Raw genomic sequence first — 20,871 nt, 5'->3', positions numbered from 1 at the left:
CTCTTTGTCAAAGAAGCTGGCCGTGAACAGAGTGCCATAGGCAAGAATAATAATGGAAAGGTGAGTGGAAGGAAAAACTGTAGCGGAAAAATAAGCATAATCAGCAGTGATAACTAAATCTTCAACAGAATTGTGAAGCTAAATCCATTCAAGAGTTTGGGTAGATAAAAGGCCTGTACTATCGCTCAACTCATGAGCTGTAACCTTGATGTTGGTCCATTGAGTTTCTATTAAGACCAAAGCCTGTGCAGTTCCTGACAATCTTAAAACACACTTTATGGAGATGGTGATTTGATTTCCCAACAGAACTTGGCACCCACACACATAATTACTAAGCTTTGGTATCACTGTGCTTGATTGACCAGCAAACTAAAGCTAGTTAAACACATTGGGAAGGTAATAATCACCAGAATCAACAATGCAGATGACAAAACCTGAGCTTCATAAAAAGCTCAGCAGAGCCACAGGTTGATCGCCTTCATATTATGTTCTATTGCCTGGGGAGTATAAGGACATATTGAATACTGTGAAAAATAGTAGGCAGAATTTTCCGTATTTAAAAAAAACCCCTTTCTAATCTGTGTTATATAAGAAGAAGTTATATAATATTTACATTTTACAAGTAAGGGGATTTGAAGTTGTTGTTTTTGTCTATTATCTGTCGATCATAAATAGCTTGAACTATATCAGTGTGTTATTGATCTACACAATATGAGTGACTCTCTTTGAATGGACATTTTCTTTCTTGACATCCAAAAGCATAACATGTGACTGAGCCAAGAAGATAAATATCAACTATTACCTTTTAGCTCCCCAATGCTGCCCCCTGTATTTATTTATTTATTTATTTATTTATTTATGTCTGTATGGTGTTTTATGTTTGCTTATTTATTTAGTTATTTATTTTTGTTGGAGAAGCTATGTAAGTTTTGCCAAATGTATGTAATATGAAGAAACGTATAATATTCTGATACACTAATAATAATAATAATAATAATAATAATAAAAACTGAGTGGAAGTGCTCTTGCTGCTTTAGGGATCCAAATAAAAGGCGTAAGTTAACTCAGTGGTTTAACGCGCTTTGTTCATTTTTGTCATCTCGCCCACCCTCTTCCCCCTCCCCCTCTTTTCCCCTCCCTCCCCCTGTCGTGGACACGGTTGCTGTCTCCATGTTTGTCTCATTGTCCTCAGACTGTCTCTTGACTTTCAACATTGGGAAGTGAGCAGCAGGCACCTGTTCTCAGGAATTTTAGCCTGCGCCCACACATACAAAAAAAAAACAAAAAACTCTCCAGGTAAGTGTAACGTTATGCCTCAGGTCATTGGTGCAGCAAGTCACGTGACCCGCCTCTTCCACTCACCTTTGCGCTCGCTCCTCCTCGTCGCCGTCCACTCCGGGCGGTGTCGCGGCTCCAGCAGCCAGTGTCAGGTGTCTGGCAGGTTTTTCTCACAAGCTTTGGCTAAACGGAAGTTCCCACAGGTTGGAGCAAATACATGTCAGGACGGGGGAACGTTCACTGAACAACTAACGCCGCTCTTACCCAAAGCAAAGAGGTATGTTTGGGAGATTTGAGTTCGTCTGTTGCTAACATTGAGGGAAAGTTTAATAAATACACGTGTGTGCGTTGTTTGGAGCAGCTCGTGTGTGTGTTTCTGTTTAATTCACGACTTTCCTTGAAGTTAAACGACTGGGTTCTCGGTCTGCGTCATCTGAAGGCTACAGCCTATTTTACCCTTTTCTCTCCGATCCACCATGAAAGCTAGACCTATAATTAAAGTTTTTCAGATGACATGCTGGCCTCAGAGCTGGGCCGCCTGTCTTCAAGTTATTCCTCTATTGCATACTTCAGTAATGACTCTGTAGATCAAAAGTCACTCATGCTCTCCTTAACACCTGACTGAGGCTTTTGAATGAATTCATAATAGATCAATTATGCATTAAGCAAGGAGGATTCCTCCTTTTCTCTGACTTTGTGTGCTGTGGTAGCTTGTTGTCATAGCAAAAACCTTTAAGGAATTATGTAGAAATCAAGGGCATTGAGAAGATTTATGATTTTGTTTAATTATGAAATCCTCAAGAGTTTACAGAATTATGTCGGCTGTCATCTTGTCAAGCCCTTGCTTGTGTCTCATGCCCCTGCTGAAACAGGGCGACCACTTTCACAACATATGATGCCACTGACTCAGTCAATACTCCTATTGTGAGCTTTTAGCTGGAAAAATGTTGCTCACCTTCGTGGAGTTTTGGAAAATGAAAATGAAGAAACCTCTGCTCATATGATCTGGAACTGATAAGGTGGCACCGAAAAGATTTTTATGACTCATGGTCACAAAAATAATCTCCAAAGTGACTGAGATGGCTTTTATGACCTTGGGCAGCCAGAGTTAAATGAAGCAGGGATTTAAAAAAAAAAGAAAAGAAATATCATTGAGCGTCTACACAGTGATGCAATTGCACGGGCAACTAGAAAATCCCCAAAACTCACCAGGAGCATTAGTAGAACTGATACCAGGAGGATCTGACAAAAGGAGTGGTGATTACTAGAAATGGAAACAGTGCTGTAAACTGAATACAACAGACAAGGACAGCATGTATAGGAGCACACTAGTTTACAATCGCAAACTATGAATAATAATTGATACATAATAAAAGAGAACTAATACTATGAATGAATGATGCGCATAAGAATTAAGGATCTAGAGTCCATGTAATTGGGACAGTTTTATATTCTGCTGGTACGATAACCCTAAGTATACCATATCACTGGTCAATCTATCCACCAAATTGCTATAATTTCCTTTTGTGTTGTATTTATATTCTTTGTTTTGTATTTAATTTGTATTTTTTTGTATTTTGTGTATGCTTACTGTGTGCCACATTTTTGCCTGTGAGCTGCTGGTAACTATAATTTCCTGAGGGAGTCTTCCCAAGGGATCAATAAAGTCAAGTCTAAGTCTAAGTCTCTAAAAATAAACCAGGTTCTTGGCAGTAGCTACAGTGTTTACAATTTTTTTTGCATAATCTTATCTAATTTCTTTTATTTGAAGAAGGAAGGCAATCATTTCAAAATCAGTGTGATTAGGACAAATGACTGTTGCCTAATGTATTCCAAGCATTTTGAACTTACATTTTTAAGGCTGTCATAATAATTACCCAGTTGTACAGAGTCTCATGACAACAGATGGTCACTGTGGATGTAAATGAAAACAAAGCTAATAAAGGTATCCTAAGAAAGTAGAGTGGTATTCTATGGAAATATACAGATCCAGTTTTAGTTAATTTAAATTGATAAAATCTGCCATAGTGTCTGTTAGTATTCTGCCTCTTTGACAACTTACTTACTTTGTGATATGGCATCTTTCTGTTACAGGCAATACAAAGATTTCAATCTTACAAAACTCTAAAATATCACTTTAAGCAAAAGATTAATAATAATAATAATAGAATGTTATCAAATTGTAGCTAAAATTTGTTTTTAAGCGCTCATCGCACAGAGTTGTATGCCTTTCTGCTGTTCTGCTCTGCATAGTGTAAAACAAACAGTTATTAGCTTGTTAATTAGTAAGGCTATCTGCTCAGGTAGCCACCCTGCGTTCAGCTGCTTAAGACACGTTTTTCTGGGCTTGGTCGCAATGATCAAAGTCTCTAAGACCTTGGCTGTATGTAAACCACAGCTTTGCATTAGTTTTAAGTCTTAATTTGCTCAATTTATTTATTTGTAATCAAAACATTAAGGCTGCTTTTGCATGCCTTAAAAGCATGACCCTATCTTTCTCTTAACTGCTTTCTATTGATGTGGAGAAAACAGAGGATCTGTACTGATAATTCACTTCATTAGTATCTGGAAGGACAGGTCAGACGCACATTTACCTCGTCTCATTCATTGCTTCTAAATCCTTTGGCTTTTTAAGATTTAAGTCGAACAGGTGACTTCTCCAGGGTGTGTCCCCTCCTTTGCATGAAGGAAATGACTCCAGGCTTAAACCAAGACCTGAAGCAAACAGATGAACAGTTGAATGACAACAAGAAGAACCCGATCCAGTGTTCTGGCTTAGTATTGGATCAGGCAACATACAGGATGACGAAATGAGCCACCCTGCCTTCAGATCTAAAGTTTGTGTCAATAATAAGTCGCCTTAAGGAACGCAAACGTTAACATCGTAACGCTCGTTTGTGCATACATGCTGGATTGTGTTCCGCCATTATTTATGTTTTGTTCATATTTCTCAAACTTAATACCAAAATCAAAAGTATTTATAGAGTAGATTGAAGTAAACACAAATAAATAGATCCAATTGGGGCTAAAGTTAAAGAAGGACTGTTTTTAAATGAGCTTCGAAGTTCAGTTCAAAGTCCTGAAAGTAGTCAGCAGTACTGCTGATTCTCAGAGTGATGATGTAATCCTCTAGGTGTGCCACGGTGAACATGACCACGGCTGAAGTGACTGTTGAAGTAAAACACTGTATATGGCAGCTATTTATGAGGCCCTGCTAACATTTTATATACATGTTGAAACCACAAATAGCAATATATTTATTTTGTTAGCATTCTTGGTGTAAATACACAAACCGCTGAGTAAATAAATCAAACTTTTAAGGTAAATTTAAGATAAATGTACCCAACACTCTTCTGATTATCAAAAACGTCTTCGTAAACTAAGTTTATTTTTCTTCTCGATAGCTGTGCTCTTCCTTGTGTTGGTTCATTTTATAAAATCCTTATAAAATAAATTGAAGGTTGTTTGTAATGTGATAAATTGTGAACTATATCAGGCGGTATGACTTTTGCAAGTTACAGTAGGTTTAAAATTTGTAAGATATCCTCTGTGTTTTCTTTTGACCTGTATGCCCATGCAGAAATTGCTCAAAGGTTAATCATTTGACAAATAAACCAGATCTATAAACAAAGTCTTAGTCAAAGCATATTTAAGTGAAAGCGTAATTTTGGGTTCACGCTCATCTTCTGTGAAACTGTGTCGCCACTGAGTCGTCCACTTGTGTGAATGTACCTACTCTCTGCTGCTTTCAGTTTATGTTTTTTCTCTTTGCATTCATGCAACCTGATCTGCAGTACAAGTTCAGACACGTCGACTCGTCTGTTTGCATGCACAACTGAATGAGCACAAATATGTGCATTCAGTCGTGGGGCGTTTTGTTAGGGAAGTGTTATGCTATAAACTTGCAAATGAATGATCGTAGACAGAAAACAAGTCCAGCACACACCGTGCTGGACTCTTCCATCTGGGTGTCTCACGGTTTGATGCAAGAACAGGTTTCAGACGAGTTTACCCATTTCAGTAGAAACTGTAATCTTAATAACGGAGTGCCAGAACGATGGACCAACCGTCAACAGATATGGGAAAAAAAGGAAGCACCCTGTTGATGATGAATTATTTTTGTATGTTTATTTCCTATGTGCTAGGTGGCTGAGTGTTACTCTCAAATGAATCTTATTTTAGTGATTGTATCTTTCATTATTTTGTACGTGTGCATATTTGTAGCATATTATGTTTTAGTTTAATTATTTGATGACTATCTTTTCTAAAAGCAGCTGTTTGTGCAAAACAAACGTCGTCCGTTTTGGCTTGAATACTTTTGTAAAAAACATGTTTAGTCTCTGTGGCATTTTATTGTGAATTAAAGGTTAATTAGTAAATAGACAAATAAATAAAAAAGCTAAATGCCTTTAAGGGGAAAATAAATGGCATTCATAGATTTGGTGCATTTTGTTGCAACCAGACACTTAAATGTTTTAATCGGGATTTATGTGATAAAACAACCTAAAGTTCTGCATTAATATGAAGTGAAAGAACAACTATGGTTTAAAAAAAAAATCTGTGCATGAATTATGCATATTCTCATACATTTTCTTTTACAGTGAAACCCCTAAATAAAATCCAGCGCACCAAGTTTTCCTCAGATTTCACATAAATTTAGCTGGTCTGTCAAGTTCTAACGTGACGCATTGTGAAAAAGTTAAAGGGATGTAATGAATGCTTTTGCAAGCACATGTGTCATATCACATTGCATTGTTTTGTATGAGTTGCCCCCGCATCATATTTTGTATTGCTTTGAATTTGTTTCACATCATATCAAATAGCATCACAAACTATCTTGTGATATTGCCAGACTCTCACGATCATATTGTGTCACAGTTGGCCTCAAAACACTGTGAATCATTTTGCATTCTAACAGTCCTATCCTAACACTTCTCAGCATTATTCTTCAACAAACACGAGGCATTAATAATTACATAAGATCATCTCTTTTGTTTGCTGCTTTTATTTTCTCTATTTCCCAAAGCCTTTTTCTTTCTTGTGGCATAAAACAAAGAAATATGTTTGTAGAAATAGATTACAAAGAAATATGTTCAAATATTTACTGAATGTGTTTGTGGCTTTTATTTTTTCTTGCTTCAGGTTGCTAGCCATGGAGAACGGCCCATTTGTTCGGGGCGCCAAGATGACGCAGTCCTTGCGTATCACCGCCAAAGAGCTGTCGCTCGGCGGGCGAGGGAAGAGCACTGGCATTGCAAAAATATTCTCCAAGTGGGTAACATTTTTGCAAAGTTTGGTAGTAATTTCTACTTTTAGCAGCTGCTAAACACAGATAGAGGTTAAAGTACATTTTAGGACATGTTAAACATGATTGAATAGTCTATGATATCCTCTTGATTTTACAAACGTGACATCTTAAATGATTTTGATTATTTTTCGGGTACATTTGAAATTATGATCAGACCTCTAAATGTGTTAAGTGTAAATCTCTTGAGTTGCCTGAATACATTGTTTTCAGGATTCAAATCCAATCATTCAAACACAAAAGCTACTCCTGGCAAACATGATCTATTATTCTGAATTTGGGTAACATGCATGCACTCTCCAATGTTAGCATACTTTTAGCACATGCTGAAATATTTTTGATGATATATAGCTCAAAATGTCAATTTTACATAATTATCCCCCTTTTAACAATGTTTCATTGAACTTAATTGTATATTCCCTCTAAAACCTTTTCACTCTTATGAAATGTGTTTCTATTTTTTGTGGTTCCGATCCGAGCTTCGGTCTGTTGACTCTAATGAAATGTGACCGATTATTGCCAACTAAAAGCATATTTCCTTACTGTAAATTATAAGTGGACAATAGATCATATCACTCAAGCATGTAATGACCAAAAGCTGCCTGGGTATAAAATGGTGACTATGCAAAACGAGCAGAAGCCGCTCCTACCAGGAGAAACCTGAACAGCACGGGATGAAGCGACAGCCCTCCAAAAACACCATGGTTATCTGTAGCTTTCTCAAGACCATGTGGGCAAGTGGGAAGGCTGTTTAAACATGTTTAGTAGATGATGACATATTATTTTGTAAGTGGGAAGTGTTCTGTTTGGAGAAATGATAGCGTAGATTTCCAGATTAAGTCAGTCATCATGGTGGAGGCTGGATTCACATGAATGAAGTTTTGTGTATCTAAGCACCGGCGTCTGTTTCGAGAAAGTCGTCATATAACATTAAAATAAGCAAATGAACAGTTTTTCTTTGCATATGTTGTAACTTAAAGCCTCCCAACGTTTTAAATCAGAAAACATAAAATGTGTACGCTCTGCATTGTTGTGAGTCAGTAGAGATCAGAGTTGTTTCCTTGCTCTGCAGGTACCAGAAGAATGCCGAGAAATCCAGTGCAGAGAAGAAAGGAGTGAGTATTACTCTTAAAAATGGATCACATCGAACAGTGATATGCATGTAAAATTATTTGGTGCAAAGAAAACATTCACAGATCTTTGCAAAAGAATTCATTTCCGCCAGCCCTGCAGATATTGTTGTTGCTTTGGTGTATTTTATTGGGAGTTTTTGTGAAACACCAACACAAAGTTACTGACTTTTTCTGAAAATCTTTATGTCCATTTCTATTCAGACTCTCCGATCCCAAACTTTGTAGAAACACCCCATCCACTGCAGTTACAGCTGCAGATCTTCTAACATATGTCTCTACAATCTTTGCAAATTTGGATACCAACAGTTTTGGCCCTTTGTCTTTCTAAAATGCCACAAGCTCATTCGGTTAGATCGGATCGAGAACATCTGTGAACATCTTTTTTTTTTAAGATTCTCAATTAGATTTAGGCTTAGACTTTGGGCTTTCCTAGTGGCTGCTTAGACTCAGCCTGTTCAGTGGAGCTTTGGCTACATGTTCAGAGTCTCTCTGTCCTGCTGGAAGGTGAATCGATGCAGGCCATTTGTACTCTATTAAGTAAGTGGCTCTTCTTGACTGTACAGGAGTTTATTTATAGTCATCAACGTAAAGGAAACTGAATGAAAATGGAGGTCACATATTTCAGATTTGTATTTGTTTAAAAAAGTTCAAAACCATGCACATCCTGAACTTGTTGGTTCAGGATGCGGTTGGTCAAGTCCACCAATATACATCTAAAAACTTGACAACTTTTAGATGATATCCTTGCTCAAAAACACCTAAATTAAATGAGTGGTTCGTTATGAAGCCTCTGCAAAGATAAAAATGTGCTGATGAGTGAACTTGGGCAACCCTGCAACATAAAATCCCTTTAAAATCCAGTAAAGTTTAAATTTCTTGGAAAAACAGGTGAAGCTCTGGAGGTGTGAATGGTTTTATGAGGCACTGTAGTGACCCAATCTTTTGTTGGAAGACGGGAATTAAAGTCTTTCATTTAAAGACTAAACAAACAAGCAGATTAACGTGTAAATTACCATTTATTTTGCCCCTTCCCCTGGGGTGGGATTGCTACAAATTGTGTGTGCTGCTTGTCTCTCTTGATTTCCTCCGTTCCGCTCATGTGGTGGTAACCTAATGAAAGCTTTAGGAGATGAGGAACATGCACACAAACGCATTGACTCACCATGCCAACACACTGCGTGTCTTGCCCTGTCCCAGCTGACCTCTCATTGGCTACTTGTTGCGACAGGCAAGCTATCAAACCCATAATCCTGCTCCAGTGTAATCCCCCCACTTGTAAAACTTATTGAGGCTCCACGTGCAGGTTTGGCTGGTGTGTCAGAGTGAAAGAGCGATAAACAAACTTGGACCGAGATCAAATGAGAAACGGATCAGAGAACGTCATGAGGAAACACAAGGTACTGTTGTACAGTGTGATTACAGGGTCTGTTTCCCAGCAGCTATTTGGAGAGATTGTAGGCATCTTCTTTCTGTAATGCTCTGGGTGGTAAAGCCGAAACCTGATATAAACCAAGGTAGCTGCTCAGATGTTACTGTAATGATAGGAGCTGAATTCTCACAAAGCTCCGCCAGCTGTAATCTAAACCAATATTTAGTGTGAATCAGTTTAATTATTGTTTTTCAACGTTTTAACGTATGTTTGCCTTCCCGATACAATTACATTAAAGTAGAGCGTCAGCTGAATTATTTATGAATAACTCTTGTGGTATGATGTGTCTGAGCTTAGTTTGAATGAGCGCCATGAAAGACCATCTGTTTGTGCGGTGTGTGTGTGTGTGCGTGTGTGTGTGTGTGTGTGTGTGTGTGTGTGGGAAGACAGTTGGGGGATGGGAGTTTTGTCAACATGTTCAGAAAATACCAAGTCCATCTTTTATTATGTAATCAAGAGACAGATTGTTATAAAGAATAGTATATCTGGATTCTATTCTGTTGTGACTTGCTGTAATTTATTAATCCCAAATTAAACTTTATTTAAAGGGGTGTGCATCAGACTGGCATAATACTGTCACAAACATAACAAAACACCTGTTAACATGAAGGAATCTTCATGAATGTTGTCATGAAGTGTCATTTGGTAAATACTAACACTTTTAAAGCAAAGTTGATACTTTTAATGCAAATTTTAATATAATTTCGCATTAAAAGGATCATTATTGTCTGAGTAATGCAACATTTACACCCTTAATGCAACTTTTAGGGCAACTTTGCATTAAAAGTGTTATTATTTACCAAATGACACTTCATGACAACATTCATCAAGACTCCTTGTTCATGACAGGTGTTGTGTCATGTTTATGACAGTGTTACGTCAGTCTTACACAAACGCCTTCAAATAAATTACCATCCAGTGAACCTAATTCATTACATGGATGAAATGATCTCATCTTTTAATTATTTATTGGCTTTTCCAACTTGTTGCTTAATGTAAGAAAGGAAAGCTTGAAAGGCATAAGAACAAAGTCAATATTCAGTTTATTTCTTTGAAGATGAAGATGAAGATGATCTACAGCCTCAAATTACCCAGTTTAACTACACGATGTACAGCTAAGCCCTAAATTGTTCACCTAACACTGTTTCTGACAGGCACATCAGACAGGCATCTCAAAAGACAACAAGATAATATAAAAGTGGTTTCTGTTTCTAAATGGGAGTTGAAAGTTATTTTTAATCATAAGGAATCAAACCCTTATGATTGCTGAGCAGCTTTCTGCATGTTTCTGCTGGTATTTTGATGCCTAAAGTCTGTACACTGTGAGCGCTTGAAGGATTTTCTTTTAGGAACAATTTTGTATTTTAAAACCTGATGCACCAAACATGGAGGCTGTTGTCCTTGACATATTTGTCCTCCGTCTGATTAATGCTTATCTATTTGCCCTTTCTCTTTTCAAGCTACTAATGAGTAAAGTCCACATGTGACAAAACATTAAGCAAGAATAAAATCTTTTAGACGAATATTTTTAAACAGTTTTCAAATACATTTTTTTTATTTTTTAGAATTGGTTAATGTGGAGTTATTGGTATTGAGCCTCCTTTACTCTGATACTCTTAAATAAAATCCACCGCAGCAACTTTTATTCAATAGTTCTCCTTGACAGAGTTTAACTTCTCTCTATCAAATAAAGTCCTGAAATAAAATACGCTGAAGTTTCTGGGTATGTTGTGACAAAATATGATCAATTGAAGGGACTTCTTCTGTTTAAGCTCAAATAATCTCTTATTTTTTTGTTTTTAAAAATATATTTTTCACAAGACGAGGCTGGCATGTGTTTAGTAGATTACATAGAAATATGGCTGCTCTAATTCCAGTTATAAAAAGTATTTTTGTTTGTCAAGGGAAATCACTGTTGTGCCTTTTCCATCACTTGTTTTGCCGTTTTGAACACAGTCTCATGTCTGCCTGTGTCTGTGATTATGTATTTATATATATATGGGAGAGAAGGGAATTTTTTATATATATAAAACTGACACTCTTTATGTGAAAACTTGCGGCTGCTTTCGGGGATAATTTAAGGCGGAGGTTTCCGATTCCAGGACCGGAGGGCATGCATCCTGCATGTTTTATGTGTTCCTGGCTCGGCACGGCTGATTTAAAAGCAGTGGCTCATTATTGTCAGGCCTCTGCTCAACCTGATGAAAACCTGAAAAAGTGTTTAAGTCACTGGAATCTGGTAGCATCACTGACCCTGATCAGGTACCTCAGAGACAGAAATGACCAAAAATACAGAATCCATGAATGTTTTTAAATTTTCTGTTGCAATAACAGTTTTGATTGAACCTGCCATCTTTAAAGGACCAGCATTGTCTGTCCAAATATCCATACCCTTTGGTCTTTCAGTTCTGAACACAAGCTTTAACAAACATGATTAGATTTTACGAGATGGATCAGCACAAGGTAGAAGTTATGACCTGGGGGTGAGACTGGAGGTGTTCTGGTCAGATTCCCTCTCTAGGTTTCATGGAAGAAGCTTCTTTGGATGGAAAACTAAAACTACAGATCATCCTCAACACGTTTCCATATTGGGAAACATGGTGGTGGCACTATCATGATAGGGTACATGGAGCCGGACAATAAATCTAAACATAGAGCCAGAGCTGCGATGGAAGTTTTTTTTTTTTAAAGAGAACTGAGCAGCTTTTCCTTAATAGCAGATATCGGTGCAGCCATTCATTAAAAGTGGCCAATTAAAACAAGCCTTTTTGAAAGAGTCATAATAATAATAATAATAATAATAATAATAATAATAATAATAATAATAATAATAATTCTAGATTAATGAAATGGAAAACAATTGAATAAGAGAAATGTGCAAGAAACTGCTATGCACAAATCAGTTGTAAGTTCATTTTATTAGTTTATATTGCGTTTGGGTTTTGTTGAACAGGTTAAAATACAAAAGTTACAATAGACATAGTTTTGTGCATTGATTTAAAAAAAAATCACTTTTGTGGCAATGAGAGGTTTTTTTATCAACAATTGGAGATCAATTGTCGATAATTAGTGTCAATTATCAACATGGACTTGATAATTTGGACGAAAGCTGAATGGTTTAGTCAAAGTCCAGGTCAAAAGTAAACTGAGAATGTGTTGTGGCGTTCACAGATCCTCTCTGTTTTGCAAAGACGAATGAGCCAAAATTTAAAACTTTAGTTGCGGGCAGACTCTTCCTCAGCTTTATTTTGGGGCATCATAGTAAAGGTGACTAAAATTTAACCCTACTTTTCTGTGCTTATTATTTATTTATATTTGCTTTGTAGAACCTTTTGAAAACCAGGTGTTTGTTCTATGGTACTTTTACAGTGATGCACTGATTTGTGTTGGTCTGTCTCAGAAAATATTTGCAGTAATGACTTGACAAAAAAATAAAAGAAAAACATAATTTCGTAAGGTATTGTGACTCTCGTAAGGTAGAGTCATATGATTATAGTGCTTAGGAAATAAGCAACTCCTAATTAAATACTTTACCATTTAATTTTCCTTCCTGCTTTAATTGATCCCTTTTATTCTTTTAATCTGAGTATTCTGTGTCTTTCTGGTGAGTCGTGCATTAATTTGAGGTTTCGTCCACGAACACTTCATCAGAGGAAACAAGAAGTATTCAGGGAGCAAAGAGTTAACTTTTCCCGGAGCGTATCATTTCCTGCTCTGGTTTCCTGGGTATTCTGACTCTGTTTCTCACTTTCCTGCTGTTAGAGCGGGGCCGGACCGGCTCTCTCTGGTAGGTTTTGTCAAGCCGCCTGTGTCATGCACAGCTCGACCTTCTGCTGTCTCTCTCCTCCTGGACTTTCCTTGCTGTCTATCTGTAGTGACACCAATCCTGGCTGCTTCATCTCATTGAAAAAGGTTTCTTCTTCTTTTCTACTCGCTTAAACAAAAAATTGGGAACAATCTCTTCGTGATCCGGTTGTCCATTCAGGCTGGCCTGGCTTCACAAAGACAGCAGTTGTGCCACTGCTTTTTGTTCTTTGTCGGGGTTTTATCACTTGCTGAAATTTCGTCGCTGCGTTCTTTACTGTTTTTATGCATTTATAGGATTCAGTTCGTGTTTGTCATCTTTAATAACTTGTAATTAACTGCAAGACATATTAAATAGTTTTTTTGTGGAAATTGTGCAAGGTTGTGGGCAGGAAACGTCATTCTGAAGTCCATTTTGTTTCTATGATTAACAGAAGTGCATATTTCCCTGTCCACATCCTCTTCGCTCATGTGTCACTTCTTTTCTACAATTGAGGAACTTCCTGCCTGCTGAAGTGTGTGGTGCTCCTGCTGAGTTCTATTTTCCTCACCTGTCACTAAAAGCAGACCTTTCGGTGTTAAACGGAGCCGTCGTCTGTGGCGTTTAGAGAAAAAAGAGAAAAGAAAAGCAGCTGAGTTTTCCGTCACAGCTAATAAACCAGCATCTCTGACTTCAGGAGCCACATCTCTGTATTGGAGCAGCATTGAGCAGCTGCTCACTTCATCTATTAACCCAGCCAAGTTCAGAATCAGGCATTTCCTTCATTCCACTGCGTTAATCCGAGGCCTTACAGCTGTCTTTCTCCATCAGTTTGCCTGCAACTAAGTAGTTCTTGTGCCTGAATGTTTTTTTTAAATTCAGTTAATTTCTCTTGTTTTTCTTGCAGACCACTGATAGTGCTCCATCCTCTGTGCGCTCTGAAAAACTCAATTCTCTGAAGAATCGATTTGAGCAAACGGGCAACCTTAATCAGGATAAAAAGCCTCCTGCTCCGCCTCCGAGCGGCTCCAGCATTCGCCGCTCACGCTCCGTCCTGACTAGACCCGCTGCCATCCGCGAGGAACCCGCGCCTGTCAAGAACCAGGACCTGCACGCCGATAAGGGGGATCAGCGCGCAGCCAGACCAGTGCAGCAGCCACCCGCAGCCCCGGCGGGCGACAAGCAGAGAGGCATGGAGAGGGATGAGGTCACAGACCGGCGAAAACCCGAGATGATTGAGGAGGAAGGTCCCTCCAGCCCGCTCGCCACTTTTGAAAAACCCAAAGTTCAGCTGACCGACCTGAAGATGAGGTTTGAGAAGGGAGAAGACGCCGCTGGAAAGGTAAACTTGTTGATTTGTAAAAGTAGCAAAAGTCTAAACTTGACGGAGAGTGCAACATAACTCAGGTTTTTAGCTTGTTAAGGTTAAAATTTTATGGGGTTTGTTTTTGTTTTTACTGTGTCTTGCACAAGTATTCATACTACTGGAGATTTTATTTTTCACAAGAATTGTGTGGTAAACCAACACAAAACACAATATATCTGCAAAGTGAAAAATTAGGATATATAGTTATATAACTATTGTATATATATTTATATAGTTATATTATTTCAATGTTTCAATGTTCAAGTTACAAAGATTTGGATAATTATTTATGTATTATTCATTGATGTATGCTAATAATGTGTTTTAGAACATAATAAGGTGTCATGTAGAGTTATTAAAAATTTACATGCATGTTTCAGCAAATAGACATTAACAATTTATCACAAGTCAAATCATGTTTGTCATGTTTTCTAATTTTTGAGCAATTTTGGATTTGCTGAAAAGTGAACTTCTGTCCCAGAATTTAGATAGCTTCTGCATTTGGCAGACGCTATCCCATAGTATGCCGCTGCCACCGCCGTATTTCTCTCTTCATTATCCTGTTTGTTCAAACAAACTCATAGACCTTCACAAAACAGCTGTGTTTATACTAAGATTAATCGACACACAGCCTGACTCTACTCACTAATTAGCACACTGGATGAACACACTTTTTATTTTTAACATTGCAAATTATTTTCCTTCCACATCTTAATCCATCATGTAAAATTCCAGTAAAACAGATTTATTCTTTACGTTGTGACTTGATAAGATGTAGAAAAGAAAAGGTTAAAGGTGAACATTCTTGTCCTGGTGTTCATGCACATTTCCCTTACCATTCTTTCTTAAAACCGTCCATACTTACTTTTTTTCACTCATTTCTGAAGTCACCAGTTTCTACCTTCCCCAGTTCCACTCTTTCGCTGCAGCTCTCGTTCTCTTTCTCTCTCTCTCTCATTTTCTCTCTGGCCAATAAAACAAGTCTCCCTCTCTCCAGCTCCTGAAACAGAGGAATGCAGACATTCCTTTCCAAGGCCCATCTCAGTCTTCATGGGATCACCTCAGTAAAGCTGCTGTCTTTATCTTGGCATTGTTAACATATTTAAAACCAAGACCCATTTTTTTTTTAGAGTTTTTCCTTCACTCTTTGGGTTTCTTTAGTCAATTCATGCCAGTATTTATGTTTGCTCAGTTTCCCTCTAGTGTTATTATGCTTAATCTGCTGTATTATTCACATTTATTCATCTCAACATCATCAATAGGAAAGCTACAAAAAAAATTTCACTCGGCTCTTTGTAACACGTGGGCTGTTTGAAACGGCTCACATTCCTTGTGCTTTTTTTGTGTGTGTGCAGAGAGAAACTATCATTAGTGTCAGAGCCGCGATGCGATCAGGCTCATCCAGGCTGTGTTTAGTGAAGGACACATAAATGCGTTCAGATGTTTTGACTGCAGGTCAGATGCGGGCAGGTGGCAGCTTTATCAGATCCCAGCTGTCCCAGTTATCCTCTGCTACCTGTATGGCTTTTGTTTCTTTTCTGATTCAGCACACCATCCGGATGTCGTTTACAGTACCAGGCAAAAGTTTTCGTACCTCCTGAATGTTTCTGTTTGTTTGTTTTTTTCCCCTTTAGAACAGGAAACGTAAAAGAAATTCAAAGTGTTGCGAACATTTGTACCGGAACAAATATATAAACCCGAATGCAACCACAGCTCATGATCCATTGACTTGCAAGTTCAACTGCAGCCAAATATTACTTTTTAGTAGAGTTAATGCTAAACGCACACTCCGATTTTCAGATTTTCATTTGTTGAAAGGAAGTTTTGCCTTTAATGTGACTAAATACAGATGAACTTTAGTTACTGACACAGAAATTAATGCTAAAACCTTTTTCCAATGTAACTATGCAGCTATTTTTTATTTTGTGTTTTAATGTTACCACTTTATTGTACAAATGTTAGTATAAATACTTGGATAAAACATGTAAAAATTCAGGTTCCGGACGTGGAACCTGAACAAATCGAACTTGTTCAAAGAACGCTTGATGACCTGTGACATGTTTTGTTAAGTTTAATCTGGAAATTGTTTGGGTGGTGTCTCTCACTATCAACCATTGCAAAACATTTGAGTAGTGAAGGCAGAGTTGAGTAATACTTAAAGTGCTTTCCTCAGCAAATTAGGGAAGGAAAACTAGGCCTGAATCATGCATGCACGTTTAGCTCCACTCCTAAAACCTGGGCCTGTTTTTACTCCTTCAGGTCGGCAGGTCGACGATTCGCAGCACTTCGTCTGAAGACTCAGAACGTCCTAAAAGTAAGCGAATGATTTATTTATATCAACATTTGTTGTGTTTTTTTTAAAACATCCATCGACCTCAGTTTATGAAGATCCACACCTCTGCTTCAGGTTCGCCTGCGCTGACCCGCTCTGGGTCTATGAGGGAGACTAAGGCCAAGTACGAGCTGAGTGTTGCTAAACACAACGCCGGCCTCTCTGTGAGTTCAGCACAAGACACATTTTAACTCAGTTGAAACAAACAGAAATATTTCTGCTATGTTTTAATTGTTAAAAAATAACAAATCAGTGGATTTCCCCGATAAAATCTGTTTAATCCCGTCTGCGGATAAATTCATTAAGGACGTAAATGAAGGATGAAATCCGGCCTGCAGCTTCGTTCTCCTGCAGCTAGATTTTGTGTGGTGACAAGAGAACTGCGGTTCAGAAACAGCCGGGAACAAAACAGGTTTGAGTGTTAGGCAGTGAGGCTTTCTGTATGTTGCTGAAGGGGCATCATCAACAGGGAAGATATGCGGATTGTGTGACTGCGTAAAGTATGCGATGCTGACACACACACAGCCGTCAGTCACCATGCTCTCACCTTCCTGGGTAAATGTCACAAGTGAGTTTTGTCTTGTAAAACTAGTTTTGTTCAGTTTAAAAATAGTTCTCTGAGGTAGTATCGTCGTCGAAGCCAGATTGATTGTAACTGAAATGATTAAATTGATATCGAGAAAATAAGGAATGCTTTTCAAAGGTTTTATTGGCTGTAGTGGCCTTTGTTCGATAGTGAATTGACAGGAAAGTGGGTAATGAGTAGAGGGGAAGACACAGCACACTAGAAATACTCTTAAACATTAAAACTGCTTTCATCAAAGAACAATCGTACATCTTGAACTTTGATCTGACCATCCTGTCTTTTAGAATTGATATAATAAAACCAGTTTTACTAGTTCAGCTGAACTATTGTTTGCATCGTTCTCTCTCAGTGTCCAAACTTGGATGATTGTGTCACTAATCCTGTTATTTCTCTGTTTCACCAGACTGATCAACAAAAAGGGACTTCTCTAAGAAAATCTGCATCCATGAGAGTCAAACAGACTCCGGCAGCAGAGTGCAACGGTAACGTTTTCCAGAAATCAGAGGAAACGTGAAAAGGCCTTCAGCGACGTCAGAGCTGATTCTGTGTTTTCTCTCTTTCAGGAGAAGGAACTGAGCAGCCCAAAGCAACCAGGGTGGGGCAGCATGACAATCTCACAGCCAGTTACTGAAATCAGTTATTCGCTCTTTGTTCTTCACGAATGCATTTCATTGCTTTTGTTTTAGCAGAAGTTTCGCCTGCCAGAGATAACTAAATGCGCTGCGTGTCAGAAAACGGTGTATCCTCTGGAGAAACTGGTGGTTGGTGAGCACACTTACCACAAAAACTGCTTCGCCTGTTCTCACTGCAACACAAAGCTGAAGTAAGCTGCTGCACTTGGATGTACTCTTCTATTTATTCTTGTATGACTATAGAAAAGATTAGTCCAGACCCTTGAATGTGCTTTGCTTCACAATCCCTTCAATTCTGCACTTCATCCTGTTCTGCTGCACTTTTTCCTTCCACATAACTTTCCATTTGTGTGCTTAGATGGCAGCTGATGGTAGTGATATCTTTTTAATGAGAAACTGACTTCTAGTTTTATTAGTTATAACAACAATAACAAAACTGTAACAGAAAAAAAATCCTATCCGAATTGAATTACTAAAATTAATCAACTTGTCAATGAAATTCACATTTATTACTTACATATATACATATATATATATACAGCCATATACATATGACTTGTTTGAAATAAGAACATAAGAGTAAATGCATTTCTTTCTTACCAATCTTGTTGCTGTGTCTCTTTCTGTCCTTCCCTCTTTCCTATCATTTTCCAGCTTATTTTCCTTTTTTTCATTCATTTCTTGTTCTTTCCTCTGTATTTTCTTCATTCTTGCTTCTTTCTCTTTTTTTCTTTCTTTCTTCCTCATCTTTGTGTCTTTTCTTCATGGCTTCCTTCTATCTGTCCTCTGCCTTTTTGTCCAATCTCAATTCCTTTTTGGTCTCCTTCTTTCCTTGCTTCACTTTTCTTTCTTTCCTTCTTTAATTCTGCCACAAATTTAGTATGAACTTTGCATTTTAAGTCAAACTAAGTTTTGAAATCTGTGGAAAAGGGTTTCTTGGAATTCTGGGAGTTTTAACATGAAATAAATTTCATAAGATTTGTGCTCATGTAAAATCCTTGCTGCTCTGTCTCTAGTCTGTGGAACTACGCCTCCCTGCATGGTAAGATCTACTGCAAGCCGCACTACAACCAGCTGTTCAAGGCCAAAGGGAACTACGACGAAGGCTTCGGCCATCGCCCTCATAAGGAGCTGTGGGAACCTCGAGACGACGGAGAGGAAAGTGAGGAACCGCCGAAGCCCAAAGAGCGGCCAGTGGAGGCGAAGCAGCCAGCTGAGAGTGTGTCCGAGCCGCAGCCAGATCCCAGTGAGGAAACGTCACCACAGGTCAAGGTCACAGACATGGCCGCCTTGCTGGAGACCCGCACAAAAACGCGGGCCGACTCCAGAGAGACGCCGCAGGATGCAGACAAGCCGGCCGAGAAGCGGCGGCTGAAGGTGGCCTGGCCGCCTCCGGCTGGCGAAGACCGACCCGGACCGCTGAGTCCGTCCGCAGAGGACGTCCCTTCAAACAGACCCCGGAGAGCCAAGTGGCCTCCAGAGGACGAGGTCCACTCATCCTTCCAGAGCTCGGAGCAGGCCGAGCTGAGGAGCCTGAGGAGGTCCACGTCTCTGAAGGAGCGCAGGCGTGTGTTCACAGTTGCAGCCAAACCAAAACCGACTCCCACGGCCGCCTCGGATCCCAGGGAGCCGCGGCGCCCACTCAAATTAGTGCAGGACTGGACGACATCGCTGGAGGACAAACAGTCATCTGAAGACAAACCCGAAGTAAACCACCAGCAGGAGGAAAAGGAGGAGCGGAGGATGAATCAAACGCCAAACGGAGGCGTGAGCGCCTCGAAGAAGGAGAATCCGACTGAAGATGAGGAGGAACGGAAGGAGAGAGCGCCAGAGGAGGCTGGGAAAGAGAAGCGCTCTTCCCAGGATGTGGGCTTCTGGGAAGACAACAAGGAGGGGAGCGACGCTGAGGATCTGAGCGCCGAGGATATCATCAAGAAGAACCGCTACTACGATGAAGACGACGAGGATTCAATAGTATAAGAAAAATCCACTTCCAGAAACCAAAAAGAAAAAACAGTTTTAGCTCAAAGGTGCCCGACTAATTTAGCGTTACCAGATTTTACTCCTGCAGAAACCAAAACTATCCCAGCTATCTGTGAATCCAATCTTTTATTGCTCTTTTTATGTTTCAGTTATACTTGTAAAAAGATAAAAACATTTTTTTTTATCATGTGCCCTTTGAAAAGTGAAGAACAGCATTGAAGTTAGTTTTAGTTTTGGCTCTCCGTTTGATTTTAACTCCTGAAAACTTGGTCCAGCTCTGATCTTCGCTCAGGGATCAAACAGCTGGTCGTTGCCCAGTTTTCTCCTTGCCTTCATATTACATTAATTCTGCTTCCTTTTACTTTTCTGTTTGAAAATGTTTTTTTTTTTTTAAGTTTAAATGTTTTATCTGATTCAAATGTTTTCTTTGCAGAACACCTGGCTGATCTTCCACACACTGCTTGTGCAATTAGATTTTTTTTCTTCATTATTGTGTTGCATGTTAGAAAATGTGCATTTATTTTTTGTAAATTCATCTCTTGAAATAAAAACGGACCAAATGAGCTGCCAAAGTTACGTGGTAATTCCTAACATCTCTAGGGGCCTTTTCAAGTTAAAAGGAACATTTTCCAATGTAATCCATTTTGTATGGGAAACATTTTTAATGTATTTTTATGCTTTGGAGTACATGTTTGCACAACAATTTGTCTTCTTGTGACTGGAGATCACAGCCTGTTTCTGAAACAGAATTAAAATGTACTACTGAGTCCTTGGTGTGCTTTATCTTTTTTGGAGTCTAGTTCATAAACTAACTCTGTTCAGACTGTAAATTTAATGTGGCAAGATTTGAGAATTATTCTGATATTATCCAATCAGCATTTGGGGGCAAAATTTTCAGTTCCCGGATGTGCGAAGATCGGTTCTGATGCTGTGAATGATATTCACAGCAACTGAAGCTCTCGAAGTTCCTGGTGACTTGATCCGAATCCAACCTCACTAGCAGCAAAACGCTCGACTGCAAACTGCTTCTGATGCAAAATAAT

General features: G+C 38.8%; 1 protein-coding gene across 3 annotated transcripts; it reads left to right on the top strand.

The window, feature by feature from the left end:
* The first annotated feature begins 1,408 nt into the window (after positions 1-1,408).
* LOC129358394 (LIM domain and actin-binding protein 1-like) lies at positions 1,409-20,594 on the top strand. 3 transcript variants are annotated; one of them, XM_055027407.1, is made up of 10 exons: positions 1,409-1,555; positions 6,421-6,549; positions 7,656-7,698; positions 13,837-14,271; positions 16,555-16,609; positions 16,703-16,791; positions 17,617-17,695; positions 17,777-17,808; positions 17,903-18,036; positions 18,862-20,594. In XM_055027407.1, exons 2-10 carry the CDS (start codon positions 6,431-6,433, stop codon positions 19,823-19,825), a joined length of 1,950 nt encoding a protein of 649 aa, XP_054883382.1. In that variant the 5' UTR covers positions 1,409-1,555; positions 6,421-6,430; the 3' UTR covers positions 19,826-20,594. The 3 variants fall into 3 exon arrangements, with proteins under 3 accessions (XP_054883382.1, XP_054883381.1, XP_054883383.1); XM_055027406.1 differs by having other exon boundaries at positions 17,900-18,036; XM_055027408.1 differs by lacking the exons at positions 1,409-1,555; positions 6,421-6,549; positions 7,656-7,698 and adding an exon at positions 12,939-13,057 and having other exon boundaries at positions 17,900-18,036.
* Positions 20,595-20,871: the final 277 nt, after the last annotated feature.

Source organism: Poeciliopsis prolifica, unplaced genomic scaffold (genome assembly GCF_027474105.1).
Source record: "Poeciliopsis prolifica strain line A6 unplaced genomic scaffold, Auburn_PproV2 SCAFFOLD003, whole genome shotgun sequence".
In the NCBI taxonomy this organism is placed as follows: domain Eukaryota; kingdom Metazoa; phylum Chordata; class Actinopteri; order Cyprinodontiformes; family Poeciliidae; genus Poeciliopsis; species Poeciliopsis prolifica.
This window is presented reverse-complemented; position numbering and strand designations above follow the sequence as displayed.

Excerpts from the sequence above, each read along its gene's own strand:
- LOC129358394 (XM_055027406.1), top strand. The coding sequence starts at position 6,431 with ATGGAGAACGGCCCATTTGTTCGGGGCGCCAAGATGACGCAGTCCTTG. Across the intron at positions 6,550-7,655 it reads ATTGCAAAAATATTCTCCAA|GTACCAGAAGAATGCCGAGA; the intron begins GTGGGTAACATT and ends CTTGCTCTGCAG. Across the intron at positions 7,699-13,836 it reads CCAGTGCAGAGAAGAAAGGA|ACCACTGATAGTGCTCCATC; the intron begins GTGAGTATTACT and ends TTTTTCTTGCAG.